Genomic DNA, 18,609 nt, shown 5'->3' on the forward strand with positions numbered 1-18,609 from the left:
GACTTCCCCGTACATTTGAATGTATTGGAGAGCATTTGCCAAGAGAAGATTAGAAGATGTCAGCGAGACTCGGAGAGAGAGACTCTGACGAAAGGCCTTGTTTGTATGTGGAGTATAAAACAGTTTTTTGGAGCCATCAGGAGTCGCCATCAGGAGTCCTGTGCTTTGGTAATACACAGCGGCTTATCAGGGAGGCATAGCAAAGCCTTTCAGAATGTGGGGTTGTAGAAAAATATGTAATCCTGGATTAAATTTCCCCTCACATATCCAAAGAACTTCAATGAGTCTCCACAATTGACATTGTTATAAAAACACTTGATATTGTGTTTTGTTAGTTTGAAGCATACAGAGCAGCCTTCTAGTATATTCACACTCAGAAAGGCAAATATTATTGACCATATTCAAGATGTGCAATGTCAGTGTCAGAAATGCAGAGGGGCTGTGCATTTTTGCCCCTATATTTTCCATATTTGCCCCTGAGAGCTCTTGATGGAAAAAGCTGCCGCAATCTTTTCAAAACAAGTCAACAGGGGCAAAATATGCCCCTAACTTTAGATATATATTTTTTTCTCCATTGGTATCACATTTCATACAGTGTGTCCACAGAGGATTCTCCTTGACTCATCCAATCAGATAAAGTGCACTCTGCTGGCAGCTATCCACCCCCCTCCCCCATCTCACCCTCTTTGTTGTCAACATTCTTATTTTCAATGCATTTAACAAGTTGTGAAAATGCTAGTGTTCTTGTCTGGTGTATTGTCAACCAAGGTCAGAGATTGCTTAATTGGATTTTCACCGCTCAAGGGCATCATTTCCATGTTTCAGGTGTTGCCTAATATGCAGGCTATAAACGAATAGGCCCTATGTACGAAATGCAGGGGAGTTTGTCTAGTGGTGGTATAGTATTGATACCCAAGGCAATATGACATTTCTTCACCTTAGGAGGAAATGTGATTCACACAATAGTTTTTTTGCTCCTCTAATTTAAACCTCTGAATAAGCCACGATTAACCCACAGCTGTATGTTATCACACTCCTACTGTAGTGCATGTAGGGTTGGAACTTTCAATAAATACACTCCCGCTCTCAGCTGGTTGTAGTGTGTGTGGTGCTGCAGTAGTGTAAACTCAGTGAAATGATGGGCGGAGCTGTTTCCGTTCTGTTCCATCCCAGGGTGAGCAGACAGAGTAGTGTGTGTGTGTGTGCACCACAAACATTCTCTGTAAGATGAAAACATGTGTCATGACAGGAAATGGGTGTGTGTGTGAGTGTGAAAGGTTGAAAAACACGGGAGTAAAGAGAAGAAAAATAAGACCTTTTGATGTAATGTCACTGCTATTGTGATGTCATATGTTTGCTGGTTGACATGTGGACCTCAGCAATATGGATGCTGAATGGTTTTTTTGTGTTTATTTTGTTAAAAAAAATGTCTTCACATTTTCAAACAGTCCATTTAGTAAGGCCCGCGTCCATAGAGAGACATACCAGCTCTACTGGTAGTACAGTACTGCACCTGTCGATGACACAAGTTGTTCTGCTCACTCCATTCTTATGTTTAATAAATGTATCGTATAGAGCGTGTGTGTGTGGCAGGCTTACAATGATGGCAAAAAAAAACCATTTGAGAGTGCGCTGACCCTAGTGCTAGAGGGGGTACGCAGCTGGAGGTTGAATGTTTTGAAGGTGTACAGGACTATAAAAAGTTTGGGAACCACTGTACTAGTCAAATTAGGCCTAGGCCCTCTGAAGACCAGCATCAAGCAACAATTCAGTAAACTGTAACATGTAGCCAAGCATAAACGATCAATAATGATTACCAGTGATGTTTTACTGACAGGGACCTACCAGTCATTGCTTATCAGACTCACCACATTGGTTTGTTGAAGCACCATTTCCTCTGTTGCTTTCTTTTATGGGGAAACTGTGATATGGTTGGCTAGTTTGTTCATTCTGAGACTTGTGACATGGTGCCTGACATTTGTATTTCTATAATGACTGTGTTCTTACATTCCCTGTCAGTTTTGTTTTTCTGGCTTTATTCAGAGTGCATGGTTCTACCGCTAGTGTTTTGACTTGCCAATCAGTTTCCTGAAAGACAATCGTAAACTAACATTGACCTGAAAATGGTTCCTGTGTTAAATCACTATTCCTTTCACAGCAGTATCTCTTTCAGCTGGGAGCTGTAAGCAGCATCACATTCACTTCTGACTTCATTATCACTAGGCTCTTTGCTTGTTAACACAGACTACTAACTTGCCCTGCCTCTTGTTTCTTTGCTCTCTGCATCATATTCAAGTGGATGTTGAGCAGTGAGACTAGAATGAAGAAATCTACTCAAAACCGCAATGTTTTTAGGTGTGTGTGTGTGGGCCTAGTCTAGTTATAATTTAGTGCTAAGCCCTCAGCACATAGAAGCATGCCTTCACATCACAATCTCCTTTGGCTGTGACTTTCCACAGTAGGCTAACCTAGTTCTATGTGCAGACATTGTGCTGTGTGAGCCATACATAATAGCTGCTTCATAATTATTTTAGCATCACATGAGCAATGGACCCCACACCCTGTACAGTAGTTCAGATGAACTTCTTCTAAGCATGCATGGAATGAGGAGGAACATTGTACCTAGCTATTAATGATGGGGGGGAAATACATAGTTACAATTGTGTTTTGTTTTGCTACTGCGGGCAGCGTTAGCTAGAGACAGCCGGCTGTCCCTGCGCCAAAACTCAAGTATTTTTCATCCCATAGTTCTCCATCTTTAAAAAAAAAAAAAATGGTGAGCCAACATATTTTCAGCACTTTTATTTCCCTGACTGATCAACTAATTTTCTCGTGCTCTGTTTATCTGCAGCAGACATATCGTGAGCACTATGTTTGGAACATGAAATCACAATAAAATCGCAGTATAGAATTGCAATCCATATCGTATCGGCACCGAAGTATCGCGCTAATATCATATTGTGTGGTCCCTGGCAATTCCCAGCCCTACTAGCTACATTATGCTTTTTTATTTCAGACCGCTGCCTTGACAATTGCCCATACAGGACTGCGGCTCCCAGACCCAACACAAAAGCGTATTTGTCCAAAAACATCTGCTGCTACCACTGCCCATCGGATTAGTAGCTTCTCAGTGGTTAAAGGCTGTAGCTAGCCACAGGGACCACTGGACAGTGGACATGGCATTGGTCCACACCACAACAGTACCCACCAATGCCATGTTGTTTCCACCCCTCAGTAGTCAATGGCTGGATGTCTTGTCAGGGATGTAGACTAGTGGTTACCCATCACTCAGTGTTGTGGTATGGTGCAATAGCAACCAGGAGAACAAGTGGTGGAGCTCTGAGCTCTCTGGCCTGTCAAACAACCTGCCTTTACCCAGCATGCTAATGTATGGGGAGGGTGAGTCATCATGACCCAAGCTGTTTCCACTTCCTCTGTTCCTGTCAAGGGGTTCTATCTAGCCTGTCAAACTTGGCACCTCCATGAGTGAGGATGAAGACTTCACTGAAATACTATTGACTAAGGCTACAGTATGAAGCCCACAGGCACTACTTGTCATTGACAGCTCTGGCAATTTGGGCTAGCAGGTGCATTCCAGCAGGATACAAATAAGGAGTAGCCAAGATTTTCTCTTGCAAATTAGTGTTAGTCCTTTACCCTGCCAACTAATTAAAAGTCAGTGACTACTTGCAACACTTCAAATGGATTGTCTAGGCAAACAACGTTCTTGTATCCGCTAGGCATAGGCCTATATGGTTTGGGGCGGCAGGTAGCCTAGTGGTTAGAGCGTTGGGTCAGTAACCGAAAGGTTGCTAGATCGAATCCCTGAGCTGACAAAGTAAAAATCTGTTGTTCTGCCCCTGAACAAGGCACTTACCCCACTGTTCATAGGCCGCCTTTGTAAATAAGAATTTGTTCTTAACCGACTTGCCTAGTTAAATAAAGGTAAAATAAAAAAATATAGTAAAAAAAATAAAAACATCTCGATTTGAATATCCCAGAGGGTTTTACATGAACCTTTTGTGGCTGCTAGATAAGGGAGGAAATGATGTTAATGATTGACTTGCTAGTTATCCCTCTTATTTTTTTATGTAACGAAAACACTTCCTTATGCTGCCATATCCAGCACTGGGGTCACAGTCCTCACATGCCCCTCCCTTCCTCCGGACAGTGACCCTACACACAGATGTGGTGTGATACGGAAAGTCAAATCAGAGGCACGGCTGTGCCATGAAAACAACAGTTAGTCGTACATTCCTCCGATGGGTTTTCTCAATGGAAAAAATCCATGAATCCAGTGGAGTCGTATCTGGTCTGACAACTAAAGGGATTGTGGTGTGCCTGCTATACTCCATCTCCAACCAACAGCCTTCGAGTTGACCTTTACCCTGTTGATTCAGTTCGTCCTGGGCAGCTTTGGCTGCTGTAGGCTGGGCTAGAGTGGGTTTGTACATAACAGGCTACATATTTCCCTTTTAGGACAGAGGTTTAACAACTGATGATGAGTTTCACTGGAAGGCATATCCCCTGAAACTACATTGTACCAATAGAGGGAAAAAGACATCCCGTTGTCATGAAGTTTAAGATATCTGGGTTTTCCTGTGAATAATCTACTTTGTTGCTACTTCGGTTCTAAGAAACTTTCAGTGTTGCAATTACTAGGGCTGTGATGATACCAGTATCGCAATATTTTCCCATGACAAAAATGAAAACACACGAAGCAGACAAACCTCTTTGGTCTTTTAACAATCTGCTGTATTTAAGTTGTGTGCTATAGCTTGGAAATTAAATAAATGTGACTCTGGATGATAACCTAATGGTGTTTGTTTCTGACATTTAGGGGCTGTTATCCTAAAGAAGTTAAAGCCTCATGTTTTTGTTAACATGCCTCAGTACTAACAAGTATCACCATACTGGTATCATGCCGGCCCTAGCAATTACTCAGAGCAAATATTCAAACGAGAACTAACTTGTTCTTTTAACCAAACATTTCAATTCAACTAAAGGCTGTTTTGCATGATAGTGTTGTGTATCACTTCTCAGAAACACCAGCCCTTGCCAAATTGAGCCATATACAATGAGCCGTCTCTTTAGTCAAATAATTGCATTTCTCTTTAGTCTATTCTGCTTTATTCCACTGGTGTTGCGTGTTAATAGGCTGTGTGGGACAATGCATAGGAGATGTCATGCCCATGTATGGGGGTTGATGGAGGAAATCTGAGCGTGCTCTGTTTTGTTTTCATACAAGGCCCCTCTGTTTCCTGATTAAATTAATCTTCTTCCCCTGTTGTCACATTAAAAAGCCCACCAGCTCTTGTGTTTCTGTCCATCAGTGTGCCACACTAGACTGCTACTGTAATTAGTCTATTTGTTGGGGGGAGGACTAAGAAAAGATGGTGTAAATCTCTGAATATTTTCTCCCTGACTCATTCATGTCATGGCAGGCCAGGTGTGGCCCCTGCTTGTTGAATAGTTTTTACTCCCACACACTAGGGCCATCATGACAATACAATCTCTGTGTTTTACTGTGGGACCATTACCCCAGCAGCACTGTATGAGCTCCTCTCTTTAGGTAATTATTCCAGAGCTGTGAAGCACGGAGTGTCCTCTTCATATCAAACACAGCATTAGCTGATGACCATACATTTCTTAATGGGGTTTTAAAATAGCTTCTCAGGTAGTAGGCTAACACACCAACAGCTGTGAGAATCTCTGAAAGGAACCGGTCATCTCAGCCAATCTCTTTTGTACTTGTTTTTTGTATGTTGACTTAGTGGTCTCCTTGCTCATGACGTTATAGACGGGTTGGTTGTTTAGCAACACAACCCGACGCCTGGGCAACTGTGGGGAAAGACAGGGTTGGATTAGATTGTTAACAGCATGTAAACTATATTTAGTCTCCAATGTTTATTGAAAACATAAATACATTTGCACAATGAGCTTGTCTCCTCAAATACATTGTTACAGTTGTTGGTTAGCTAGCAAATTTGAGCTATATTAGCATAGATGTGACCTCAGTAAAAAAAACACCTCAAAACAAGACATGGTATCAAGATAAAACTAGCTTGAAAGAGCCACCTATGATTCCCACTTCTTGTTATTGTTGCTAGCTATCTGGCCATCCAGAATCACAACATGGCCTTCTGCCCCATTGAAGCGTGCCCATTGTTTTCATGACGTTGTCAGCTAACCAGTCTACAACCAGCTAGCAGGTGGACTGCTAAAACGGCAACTCATTTGGCTCTTATCCTCAGGTGTGTTCGACTGTTCGTATCTGACCATTCTTTAAAGCCTTTGTTGACTAGGAGTGGACCAATGATGACGTTTCGCGGATGAGCTGTTCTGTGCGGCGGTGAGTCTCGCGCTCCAGCTGTGTGTGTAAGCCTGTTTAGCGTGGCTGCTGTGCTTCATGGTGTCGCTGTGAGTGCCAGTCCCTCCCTCCCTGGCCTTGCTCCGTCTTCATTACCCAGAGTTGTGTGGAGGCACACTGTCAGAGTGTGCTCTTTAGCATCTGTGTCACAGCGCTTTAATGAAAGTGATGACCTATGTCTAAATCTGAGCCGGTCTTCATGCAGGTGAGCTCTCCTCTCAGGATTATGCTTTGCCTCCACAGTTCTCTCTACTGTCACACTTAGCCGTACTCTTGACTTCCTGCGAACTGAGGGCTTCATCAGCGGAGAGCTTGGAGACTGGGTAGATGTGCTCATTTAACAGATTTGGGACTGTCTGGGAGATATTTCTACCTGCCTCGGCTCTTGCCAACCTCTTGTTTTAACGTTAAGCATTTGTTTTTCACAAGTGGCAACAGCTTACTTTTTTGTATTTTTTGACATACCTCCTTTTTAAGAATAATCTTTTTGCTGTTTTGCCTTCAGCTGTTTATTCATCTAATCTCCTCAGATCCACTTCTAGTCTACAGACGCATTCTGGAGGTAAGAGGAAAATCGAATGTGGAAAAAGGATTATTCTCCCCAGATGAAATGGTCTGCTGTCAACACTCTCCCTTCATAGAAAAGCATTGTTCCTGTGCCACACTGTTGTGCTTAAAGTGTTTTTGTGTTCCAGTCTAGCAGATGTGAATGTTATTTTTTTTCTCCCTCAGTATTTCTTGAGCCCTTTCAAATTCAAATCTTTAAACGCTCTCAACTCTAGTACACAGCTGTCAGGGAAGAGGCTGTATTTTCCACTTCGGCAGGATCCTAAGGAGCCCCTCAGTGTGAATGAAGTGGGATCATGTTCCCACCAATGGGCAGCTCTGGAGACACCAGACTGGACACACAGTCTAGCCCTACTGTCCGGACTGACTAGTGAGAGGAGCAGTTTGAACGTTTGCCTAGTGTTGCCAAGCTGTCTGGGCAGAGGAATATTCTCAGCTAGCATCAGCCAGTATAGTAGACAGTCTCAAAGCTCTAACACTGCAACCAGCCAGCATAGCATCAGTCAGCCAACAGCTGAGCTACATATGAGCAGGAGCCAGTGTGCTGTTCCTATGGGACTAGCTTTCATTTTAACCTGAAAAAGAACTGAATGAATAAGTGATGGCTGCTTCCATCCCGTGCTGATTGCTAAAAGTGTGACCGTTGCATCTAACAGCTCTTTAAAAGCCTCCTGTTTCTACATTAATGTCCCCTCACTTTCCTGTAAAGTTACAGGGTACCGCACAGTGACAGAACCCCAGGAGAGAGGGGTAGCCTTGTGTGGAATTGCGATGCATGTCAGTGTCCCTCTCTTAACGAGCAGCGTTTTATCCCCTAGCCAGAACTAGATAAGTGGAGAGTTTTATCACAGCCGAGCAGGTGGAAGCAGGGGCTGCGCCGCTGCTGCCTCCGGGAGAAAACTCCATCTAACGCTACTGATGACTACAAAGTTTTTAGTGATTTCTCCTTTCTTTTCTCTGTGCAGGTTTGCCTTGCTCAAACTGTGAAGGAGTTTTTCTCATTAATTTCAACCACAATCACTGTAAGGAGAAATCCAGTTCCTTTGAAATCTCTAGCTTCTGTTCTAGGCTATATGCCTATAGGCTAAACATACACATACTTAGGTAGTACAACTGTTGGTGTGCATGAAGTCTTTGTCAAGGTTGCTCATAAGGCAAGGCAATCTAGAAAGTAAACTCCCTTACCTCAGAGTGGAAGATAGCTTTATGGTTTACTCTGGACTAGGGCTGTCCCCGACTTAAAAAAAAAAAACGTGACAACTTGAAATGGGGCCATGTTAAGGTAAAGGAGAAGTCAGATGTGTCGAATAAATTTGACTTGTTGTGGAAAATACTGGAAATAAAGAGAAGGTAAGGAGCAAGCGCTGCATGCATATGTGTGCCAAACAGGTGCTGTTAGATGACTATAGCTTTGACTGTTTGGAACAATGTAAACACTAAATAAATGATAAGCGTACCAGAGCAAATAAAAAAATAAAAATGTTTAAGCCTTTATTCAACTAAATTGGGTCAGCCCTAGTCTGGAGTGTGGTGTACTGATGACCAGGTTTTGATTGCAGTTGCTTACATAATGGTACTACTCCTCAGCTTTATTGAAGAGTATGTAAGCCTTTTTCATGTCTTAATTGTGACAGACTTTCAGCATGCTTATAGAGAAGACCACTCAACATGTACTGCACTGACACAAATGACTGATGATTGGTGGAAATAAATTGATAAGAATGTCAAATCAAATGTATTGGTCACGTACACATGGTTAGCATATGTTATTGCGAGTGTAGAAAAATGCTTGTGCATCTAGTTCTGACAGTGCAGTAATATCTAATAAGTAATCTAACAATTGCCTAATACACACAAATCTAAGTGAAGGAATGGAATAAGAATATATACAGATAAATATATGGATGATCAATGACCGAGCAGCATAGGCTTGATGGTATAAAATACAGTATATACATATGAGATGAGTAATGCAAGATATGTAAACATTATTAAAGTGACTAGTGATCCATTTATTAAAGTGGCCAATGATTTCAAGTCTGTATGTAGGCAGCTGCATCTGTGTTAGTGATGGCTGTTTAACAGTCTGATGGCCTTGAGAGAGACTGAAAAATAGCTTCTCGGTCCCAGCTTTTTTCTGCACTGACCTCGCCTTCTGGATGGTAGTGGGGAGAACAGGCAGTGGCTCGGGTGGTTGTTGTCCTTGACAATCTTTTTGGCCTTCCTGTGACATCGGGTGCTGTAGGTGTCCTGGAGGGCAGGTAGTTTGCCCCTGGTGACGCGTTGTGTAGACCGCACCACCCTCTGAAGAGCCCTGCTGTTGTGGGTGATGCAGTTGCCGTACCAGGTGGTGATACAGCCCGACAGGATGCTCTCAATTGTGCACCTGTAAAAGATTGTGTTTTGGGTGACAAGCCACATTTCTTCAGCCTCCTGAGGTTGAAGAGGTGTTGTTGCGCCTTCACCACACTGTCTGTGTGGGTGGACCATTTCAGTTTGTCCATGATGTGTATGCAGAGGAACTTAACGTTCCCGCTTCTCCACTGCTGCCCCTTCGATGTGGATAGGGGGGTGCTCCCTCTGCTGTTTCCTGAAGTCCACGATCATCTCCTTTGTTTTGTTGATGTTGAGTGAGAGGTTGTTTTCCTGACACCACACACCGAGTGCCCTCACCACCTCTCCGTAGGCTGTCTCGTTGTTGTTGGTAAGCAAGCCCACTACTGTTGTCTCAAACTTGATGATTGAGTTGGAGGTGTACATGGCCACTCAGTCAGGGGTGAACAGGGATTACAGGAGGGGGCTGAGCACACACCCTTGTGGGGCCACAGTGTTGAGGATCAGCGACGTGGAGATTTTTCCTACCTTCACCACCTGGGGGCGGCCCGTCAGGATGTCACAGGGCGGGGTTGAGACCCAGGGCCTCAAGCTTAATGATGAGTTTGGAGGGTATTATGGTGTTGAATGCTGAGCTGTAGTCAATGAACAGCTTTCTTACGTAGGTATTCCTCTTGTCCAGACGGGTTAGGGCAGTGTGCAGTGTGATGGAGATTGCATCGTCTGTGGACCTATTGGGGCAGTATGCAAATTGAAGTGGGTCTAGGGTGACAGGTAAGGTGGAGGTGATATGATCCTTGACTAGTCTCTCAAAGCACTTGTGACAGAAGTGAGTGCTATGGGGCGGTAGTTATTTAGTTCAGTTACCTTTGCCTTCTTGGCTACAGGAACAATGATGGTAATCTTGAAGCATGTGGGGACAGCAGACTGGGATAGGGAGAGATTGAATATGTCCATAAACACACCAGCCAGCTGGTCTGCACATGCTCTGAGGACACGGCTAGGGATGCCGTCTGGGCCGGCAGCCCTGCGAGGGTTAACACGTTTTAAATGTCTTACTCACGTCGGCCAAGGAGGAGAGCCCACAGTCCTTGGTAGCCGGCCGTGTCTGTGGCACTGTATAAAAGTTATTTTGTTGGCATTTACGTATGTCCCCATTACCAGTAAAACATAATCAAAACCTGTTTCTTTCACTTACTTGCTGTGCTGTTTCGTTGTTCAGTCGTTTCATTCTCAACCAGGATTTCATCATACTTGACAAGCAGTGAAGTTTCAGCTCTGTCTGTCCGTGGCCTCTTCCTCGGTGCGCACTGTCACTGTGTCCGTTTCCATCTTGTCCAGCTGTGTATGTAACATTTCACGTAAACCCGGTTTCTTGTTTGCATCGAAGTAGCAATCCTTGTACCCAGCATCGAGCATGGTGGCGACACCGTAAAGAGGCTCAGAGAGAATGCCACTGAATCGCTTGTTCACAGCCTCGAGTACTTTTGTAAATTTTAACACCACGGTCTGTGTTGGCAGTTTTGTTGAGCAGGAGTTTCAATGCCATGACAGAGAGTGTAACATCTGCTGCAGGCGCAATTGATGAGCTTATTTCTCCAGTCAGTTGTTCAAATGGAGCTAGCTAGTGTGTTCATGTTCTCACATGCCATTGAAATGGTAGCAGCGGCATGAGTACCAGCACATTCTTGAGCATGTACTGTCAGGCTCATGGGGCTGACATCGCTGGTCCAAATGTCAGTCGTGAAGCAAATGGTAGTGACGCCCATAGCAAGTAGCTCATGGATGTGTGTTTCAACAATACTGTGTAACTCCGGTAGGGCAACACCTGAAGTATACCGCCTACTTGATAGTGTGTACCAGGGCTCAAGGTGCTCGACCAATCGGCGAAAGCCATCATCATCCACGACAGAGAACGGTTGATTGTCAAGGGCAGTGAATTCCATTATCTTGGCGTTTTAATGGATTTCCCCTTTTGAGTTGTCTCGCTGAAATGTTCTTCCTCTTTCAAATGACTGTTCGACTTGAACTTCTTTAGTTGTTGGAAGTGTGTGCTTAGTATTTTTCTGCTTTTGTTCTGTGTAGCACTGTATTTTTCGTGTCATTACGTTATATAGGTATGCACGTCATCTACCTACGTTATATAGGTATGCACGTCATCTACCTACGTTATATAGGTATGCACGTCATCTACCTACGTTATAGGTATGCACGTCATCTACCTACGTTATAGGTATGCACGTCATCTACCTACGTTATAGGTATGCACGTCATCTACCTACGTTATAGGTATGGACGTCATCTACCTACGTTATAGGTATGCACGTCATCTACCTACGTTATAGGTATGCACGTCATCTACCTACGTTATATAGGTATGCACGTCATCTACCTACGTTATATAGGTATGCACGTCATCTACCTACGTTATATAGGTATGCACGTCATCTACCTACGTTATATAGGTATGCACGTCATCTACCTACGTTATATAGGTATGCACGTCATCTACCTACGTTATATAGGTATGCACGTCATCTACCTACGTTATAGGTATGCACGTCATCTACCTACGTTATAGGTATGCACGTCATCTACCTACGTTATATAGGTATGCACGTCATCTACCTACGTTATATAGGTATGCACGTCATCTACCTACGTTATATAGGTATGCACGTCATCTACCTACGTTATATAGGTATGCACGTCAGCTTTGACATCGGTTTTGCACATCGGCATTAAACTAGACATCGGGCCGATGCTGGCATTTTTAGCTAATATCGTCCGATTTCCAATATACTCACCGATTTATATATCGTGCATCCCTACCTCTCCCACATGTGACCTACTTGTTGTGTGTTTGTACTGACATGTATGTGTAACTGATAATGCGCGCACACACACTGTTAATGTTGTTCTTAAATGTATGTAAATTGTAAAGTCTTGTCTGTAATGTATTTTTCGTTACATGTCCGACCCCAGTAAGACTAGCTGTCGCCATTGGCCATGTCGCCATGGGGATCCTAATATATCACATCAAGTTACTAATCTATGCTTAACCACCTTTGAGGGTTTTCACACTCTCTGATTACCAGTTCTCAGGCTGACTTTTTGTGAGAAGTGTTTCTCACAGCTCAAATTGCAGCATTTTATAGTACATAGAAGGAAGGAAACTTCAAGAAATCTAAGCTGTTCATTTGGTTTGCTAACTTTCTAGCTAAGTGGCTATATTTCAATATCAAGCTTATTTTCTTACAGCAGAGATATTCATACAGCACAACCCTACGCATGGCATACATCGTCCAATGAAATGCTTACTTGCAGGTTCCTTCTTGACAATGCAAAAATAAAAGGAATAATAACAGATAAGAATACGAACAAAGTAAATGGCTCAGTAGAATAGAATACATTTTTTAGCATAAGTATAATACAGGAAGGCACCATTTTTTTTATAGTCCAATATTTACACGTGTAATGGGGAAGGGGGTCAGTGTATAAACTGAGCAGTATAATAAGAGTCTGGCAGCAGCCATTGTGATGTTTGTGGCATGAATGTGGATGTGTGCTAAGGTGCGGGGAATTGGGGCAGATGGTCAGTCCAGTTCAAGTGTTGAGCAGTCTGATGGCTTGTAGTTACCAACAGTCTCAAGGACAGTTTCTATCAGACCTCATGCTCCGATACCGTCTGCCCAATGGTAAGGGAGAGATCAGCTCGTGGCTGAGGTGTGTGGGGTCCTTAATGATGCTGCATGTCTTACTCAGGCACGTTTGTTTTTATGTGATGTCCTGGAGCATAGTCCCAGTGACGTACTGGTCCGTCTTCACCACCCGCTGGAGGGCCTTGTGGACGGAGCAACTCCTGTACCAGGCCGTGATGCAACCGGTTTGGATGCTCTCGACGGTACAGCGTTAGTATTTGGAGATGACCCAGGGCGGCATGCCAAATTTCTTCAGCCCCTTAGGAAGCAGAGACTCTGTTATGACCTCTAGACGTGAATGGTGGTGGTGTTGGTCTGTGACAAGTCCTCAGTGATGTGGAAGCCAAGGAACATAAAAATCCTGACTCTCTACTGCAGTCCCGTTGATTTGGATTCGGGTATGTTCCCTCCTCTGCTTCCTGAAGTCAACAATCAGCTCTTTTGTTTTGCTGACATGGAGGGAGTGGTTGTTGTCATGTTACCTCATCCCTATAGGCTGACTCATCGTTGTTGTTTATCAGGCCTACAACCGTGGTGTCGTCAGCAAACTTGATGATGGAGTTGGTGTCGTGCAAAGCCAACATGAATGAGGTTATGTAATGTTTTATACTTTTTTTTACAGTACATCAAATTTAAAGTGCTCTGGTGATTAAATTGATAAAAAAAAAAAAAAAGATCCCATGAAATTGGAAGGGAAACAAAAAATCTCTCTGAAGTTTGACAAATGGCAATTTTTCCGTGTTGGCTGAGTTTCTCTTCTGTAATGTGTTTCTGGGAGCAGGGGGAGGGAAGATGAGATTGGGCTGGGGATTGGATCACATCAGTGTAGAGATGCCTGGAACCCTGCTAGGAGCTGTAAATTATGACAATGGTGTTTGTGTCAGATAATAAAGTGGACTGAGTCAGCAGGAGGCAGAGTAAAGGGTGTCTAGCTAGCTGCTCTTGATGGGAATCACTCAAGGTCCCCATGATGGGAAGGGGAGTGGGGATATCTTTGGCAGCACACTGCAGTCTTGTGCTTATCATCTACTCAACTTGTGGAAGGTGGTTCCCCCCAGCATTTCAACACTAAATCTCTTACACGCCCTCAAGGCATTCAAAATGTGTTTGCTGTAGCCGATTTTGTTTCACTTTATTGTTTTTACTATTGCTGCAGCAGTTTTAGATGGAATGGGAAAAGTGAATGAAGCAAATATTGAGCTGAAAATAACCATTGGGCCTCTATAGTATTGTAGTATCTTGTGGGCGCAGATGTCCTTCAAAAGTGAAGCTATTCTTAGTCCCAAAAACAGTGCTTGAGGAAGTAACATCTTTATCCAAGGCAGGATGAAATGGAAAACACACACACACACACACAGTGTCTAAATCAATGGTGAGAATGACAGAAATACACACAGCCTGCTTCATAAGATACTTGTGAATCTAGTCAAGGCTAAAGCTTTCATAATGAGGGATTATGTGTCATGGTCTCGGGTTAAAAATAATTCCTAATAGACTAGCTATGTTTTGAAGTAGTGCTGTTCTGAAGTTTTGTCACTGCACCCCATGCCTACCTGCTAGTGAGGAATGAGTTCTTTAGACTTTTTAATTGGCCATTAAAAGTCTGTTTTCACCTCTGTTCCTGCAGGTCAGTATGGAAACCCTCTGAACAAGTACATCCGCCACTATGAGGGCCTGTCTTACGACACCGAGGCCCTGCACAGCAACCACCAGAGAGCCAAGAGGGCCGTCTCCCACGAGGACAAGGTCCTGCAGCTTGACTTCCACGCACATGGAAGGTACGTCACACTCTTTAGTCTACTGTACATTTAAAGTTCATAAGAGATCTAGCGTTAGCCTGGCTGACAAATCTGTAGTGCTTTAGCCAACTCATCTGATTATTGTTGTCATGCCATTCATTTACCAATTATTGACTGACATGACAATGTCAGAGAGGTTGGATAGAATACGAACAGATCTGGCTTCTGCTTTCCAGGCAAGTCGAGCGTCACGCCCAACTCAACAAACCTGTCGATGCTCGTAGTAAATAACTGACCTGTGACGTGTTTTCCTGCATGAGCAAAAGCTTATTTTTTTCAAGGGAGCAATCTCCCAATGAAGTCTTTGTGGGGTTTTGGATTACAGCAATATCTTAACATGGGATCAGGAGCAATCCTGAGCGCAGCAATCTTGTGAGCCAACATTGTCTTTCCCACACTGGCTGGGACATTGAGAGAGCAATGTGGTAGAGTCTGGCATGGCATTGTGCACCAGCGTGATACAGGGATAGCCTACTGGAAGACAGAGGGTGTTCACTGGTGACCAGGACTAAAGTGTTGTTATATCAGCCTGCAGCAAGCTACTTCTTCTCACAGGCCCCCACCTATTCCTACCAAACGTTTAGTATTCTGTCCTAGGCTGACTCTGCCTGTCTGTATGTGGAATGAGTTGATAGTTATTGGGTTATTACATCCAGCCGATTGTAGTCTCCAGCTATCTCTGACCTTGACTGATATGATCACCAAGCAAAACACAAACCTAGAGGTTAATATGAGAGAGAGAAACGATGTACATACATCTAAGAGAAGTGCTGCTGCCTGGTTTTTGGTTAATCTAAAATGCTTTGTTTGGGGAATGATGGCCAGGAGCTCGCTCGCTCCCCTCCCCCACACATAATCTACTGTTTCTATTTCAGATGGTGGATAAAATCTTACCGATTTGGGGACTAGCAGTCCATGTTACCACCTGTCTCTTAACTAAGATGACCCTCACCTTCCCAACAGGGCAAAATCCTCTCTGTCTTCCTCTGACAGTTCACAAACCGTCAGTACAGGACTGTGTTTTATTCCGCCAGCTCTTTTTTCTCTCTCTCTCTCTCTTTCCTCTTTGTCACGGGAGCGGTACTGAGTCCTGACCTTGATGTGTGGATTCACTCCCAGTGGAGGGAAGAGGGTATCGTCCTCTTGTGTAACAGACAACAGCAGCAGTGCAGACTGGCAGTGCAGACTGGCAGTGCAGACTGGCAGTGCAGACTGGCAGTGCAGACTGGCAGTGCAGACTGGCAGTGCAGAGGTTCCTTTGGGAGCTGCAATACAGCTAGACCTATCTCTGCTATAGTGTTACCTACCTTCTAATACCAAAGCTACTGGGCAGAGAACTCTTGTCACTGGGAAGTTTTTGTGTCTGTACAACATCATGTGCATGTAACTTTCCCGTCAAATGATGATATTCATGTCAGTTTTAACCCATCCCCGGCTTAAATCATATCAGTCCTATTCTGTTCAAGTAGACCCATTCATTTTCATAATGGCACCATTTTATGTTTTGGAAACATTTACTTTGGGTGATAGCAGTAACTCTACGCTGTGTTATCTGTATTTCCAGCTAGCAGTATTGTGGTCTCCCAGGGATGGTGAGAACAGGCTGCAGCGGTCACTTCCTGGTTGTCTGTTTCAGAGGACTGTTTCATTCACTGCTTGTTCTGGAGATAGCCCTGCAGGTGTTCATATTGTCTCCCAGTAACTACACCAGATGGGTGGAATGGGCTAGCTAGTATGTCAGTTAAGCAGTCACAAAACACTGCCTCCTCTCTGTGTAGAACAGAGCTCATAATTACTCAGTGCCTCTGGACATGAAGGGGAAAATGCAGCTTTTCTGGAGACGACACGTCTTGTACACCTCCCACCCTTCACTGTGCCTCGAACGAGCTCATCAACCAACCAACACTTTCAAACTGGGACACACGCACTTGTTCGTATGTACATACGTACATTCATTCGTACATTAATTTGTTAATACGTACATTATGTACATACATACATACATACATACATACATACATACATACATACATACATACATACATACATACATACAGTTGAAGTCGGAAGTTTACATACACCTTAGCCAAATACATTTAAACAAATCTTTTTCACAATTCCTGACATTTAATCCAAGTAAAAATTCCCTGACTTAGGTCAGTTAGGATCACCACTTTATTTTAAGAATGAAATGTCAGGATAATAGTAGAGAGAATGATTTATTTCAGCTTTTATTTCTTTCATCACATTCCCAGTAGGTCAGAAGTTTACATGCACTCAATTAGTATTTGGTAGCATTGCCTTTAAATTGTTTAACTTGGCTCAAATGTTTCGGGTAGCCTTCCACAAGCTTCCCACAATAAGTTGGGTGAATTTTTACACATTCCTCTTGACAGAGCTGGTGTAACTGAGTCAGGTTTTTAGGCCTCCTTGCTCACACACGCTTTTTCAGTTCTGCCCACAAATGTTCTATAGGATTGAGGTCAGGGCTTTGTGATGGCCACTCCAATACATTGACTTTGTTGCCCTTAAGCTATTTTGCCACAACTTTGGAAGTATGCTTGGGGTCATTGTCCATTTGGAAGACCTATTTGCGACCAAGCTTTAACTTCCTGACTGATGTCTTGAGATGTTGCTTCAATATATCCACATAATTTTCCTTCCTCATGATGCCATCTATTTTTGTGAAGTGCACCAGTCCCTCCTGCAGCAAAGCACTCACACAACATGATGCTGCCAACCTCGTGCTTCACGGTTGGGATGGTGTTCTCCGGCTTGCAAGCCTGTCCCTTTTTCATCCAAACATAACGATAGTCATTATGGCCAAACATTTATATTTTTGTTTCATCAGACCAGAGGACATTTCTCCAAAAAGTACGGTCTTTGTCCCCATGTGCAGTTGCAAACCGTAGTCTGGCTTTTTTATGGCGGTTTTGGAGCAGTGGCTTCTTCCTTGCTGAGCGACCTTTCAGGTTGTCGATATAGGACTCATTTTACTGTGGATATAGATACTTTTGTACCCGTTTCCTCCAGCATCTTCATAAGAACCTTTGCTGTTGTTCTGGGATTGATTTGCAATTTTTTGCATCAAAGTACGTTCATCTCTAGGAGACAGAACGCGTTTCCTCCTGATCAGTATGACGGCTGCGTGGTCCCATGGTGTTTATACTTGCGTACTATTGTTTGTACCTTCAGGCGTTTGGAAATTACTCCCAAGGATGAACTAGACTTGTGGAGGTCTCCAATTTTCTTTCTGAGGTCTTGGCTGATTTCTTTTGATTTTCCCATGATGTCAAGCAAAGAGGCACTGAGTTTGAAGGTAGGCCTTGAAATACATCCACAGGTACACCTCCAATTGACTCAAATTATGTCAATTAGCCTACCAGAAGCTTCTAAAGCCATGACATCATTTTCTGGCATTTTCCAAGCTGTTTAAAGGCACAGTCAACTTAGTGTATGTAAACTTCTGACCCACTGGAATTGTGATACAGTGAAATAATCTGTCTGTAAACAATTGTTGGAAAAATTACTTGTGTCATGCACTAAGTAGATGTCCTAACCGACTTGCCAAAACTATAGTTTGTTAACAAGACATTTGTGGAGTGGTTGAAAAATGAGTTTTAATGACTCCAACCTAAATGTATGTAAACTTCCGACTTTAACTGTACATGCATGCATGCATGCATATACGTGCACAATGAAACACACACATTCTTTCTTATTGTGCGTGGTTGCGTCACTGTCCAAGCTATTAGAAAAGGTGTTTCCCCCTCTCTGTCTCATTTTCTCTCTCTCTCTCTCTCTCTCCTTCGCCGTGGCCTGCTGTGGGTGAAGGGTG

General features: G+C 43.5%; 1 protein-coding gene across 1 annotated transcript in view; it reads left to right on the forward strand.

Annotated features, from left to right (window-relative positions):
• Window positions 1-18,609, forward strand: part of LOC115203098 (disintegrin and metalloproteinase domain-containing protein 10) — an 81,698-nt gene that overhangs the window by 7,120 nt on the left and 55,969 nt on the right. The window contains exon 2 of the mRNA XM_029767467.1: window positions 14,600-14,750. Coding sequence (XP_029623327.1) covers window positions 14,600-14,750 — 151 coding nt within the window. The remainder of the gene's footprint in view (window positions 1-14,599; window positions 14,751-18,609) is intronic.

This window comes from Salmo trutta, chromosome 12 (genome assembly GCF_901001165.1).
Source record: "Salmo trutta chromosome 12, fSalTru1.1, whole genome shotgun sequence".
NCBI classification, from domain to species: Eukaryota; Metazoa; Chordata; class Actinopteri; order Salmoniformes; family Salmonidae; genus Salmo; species Salmo trutta.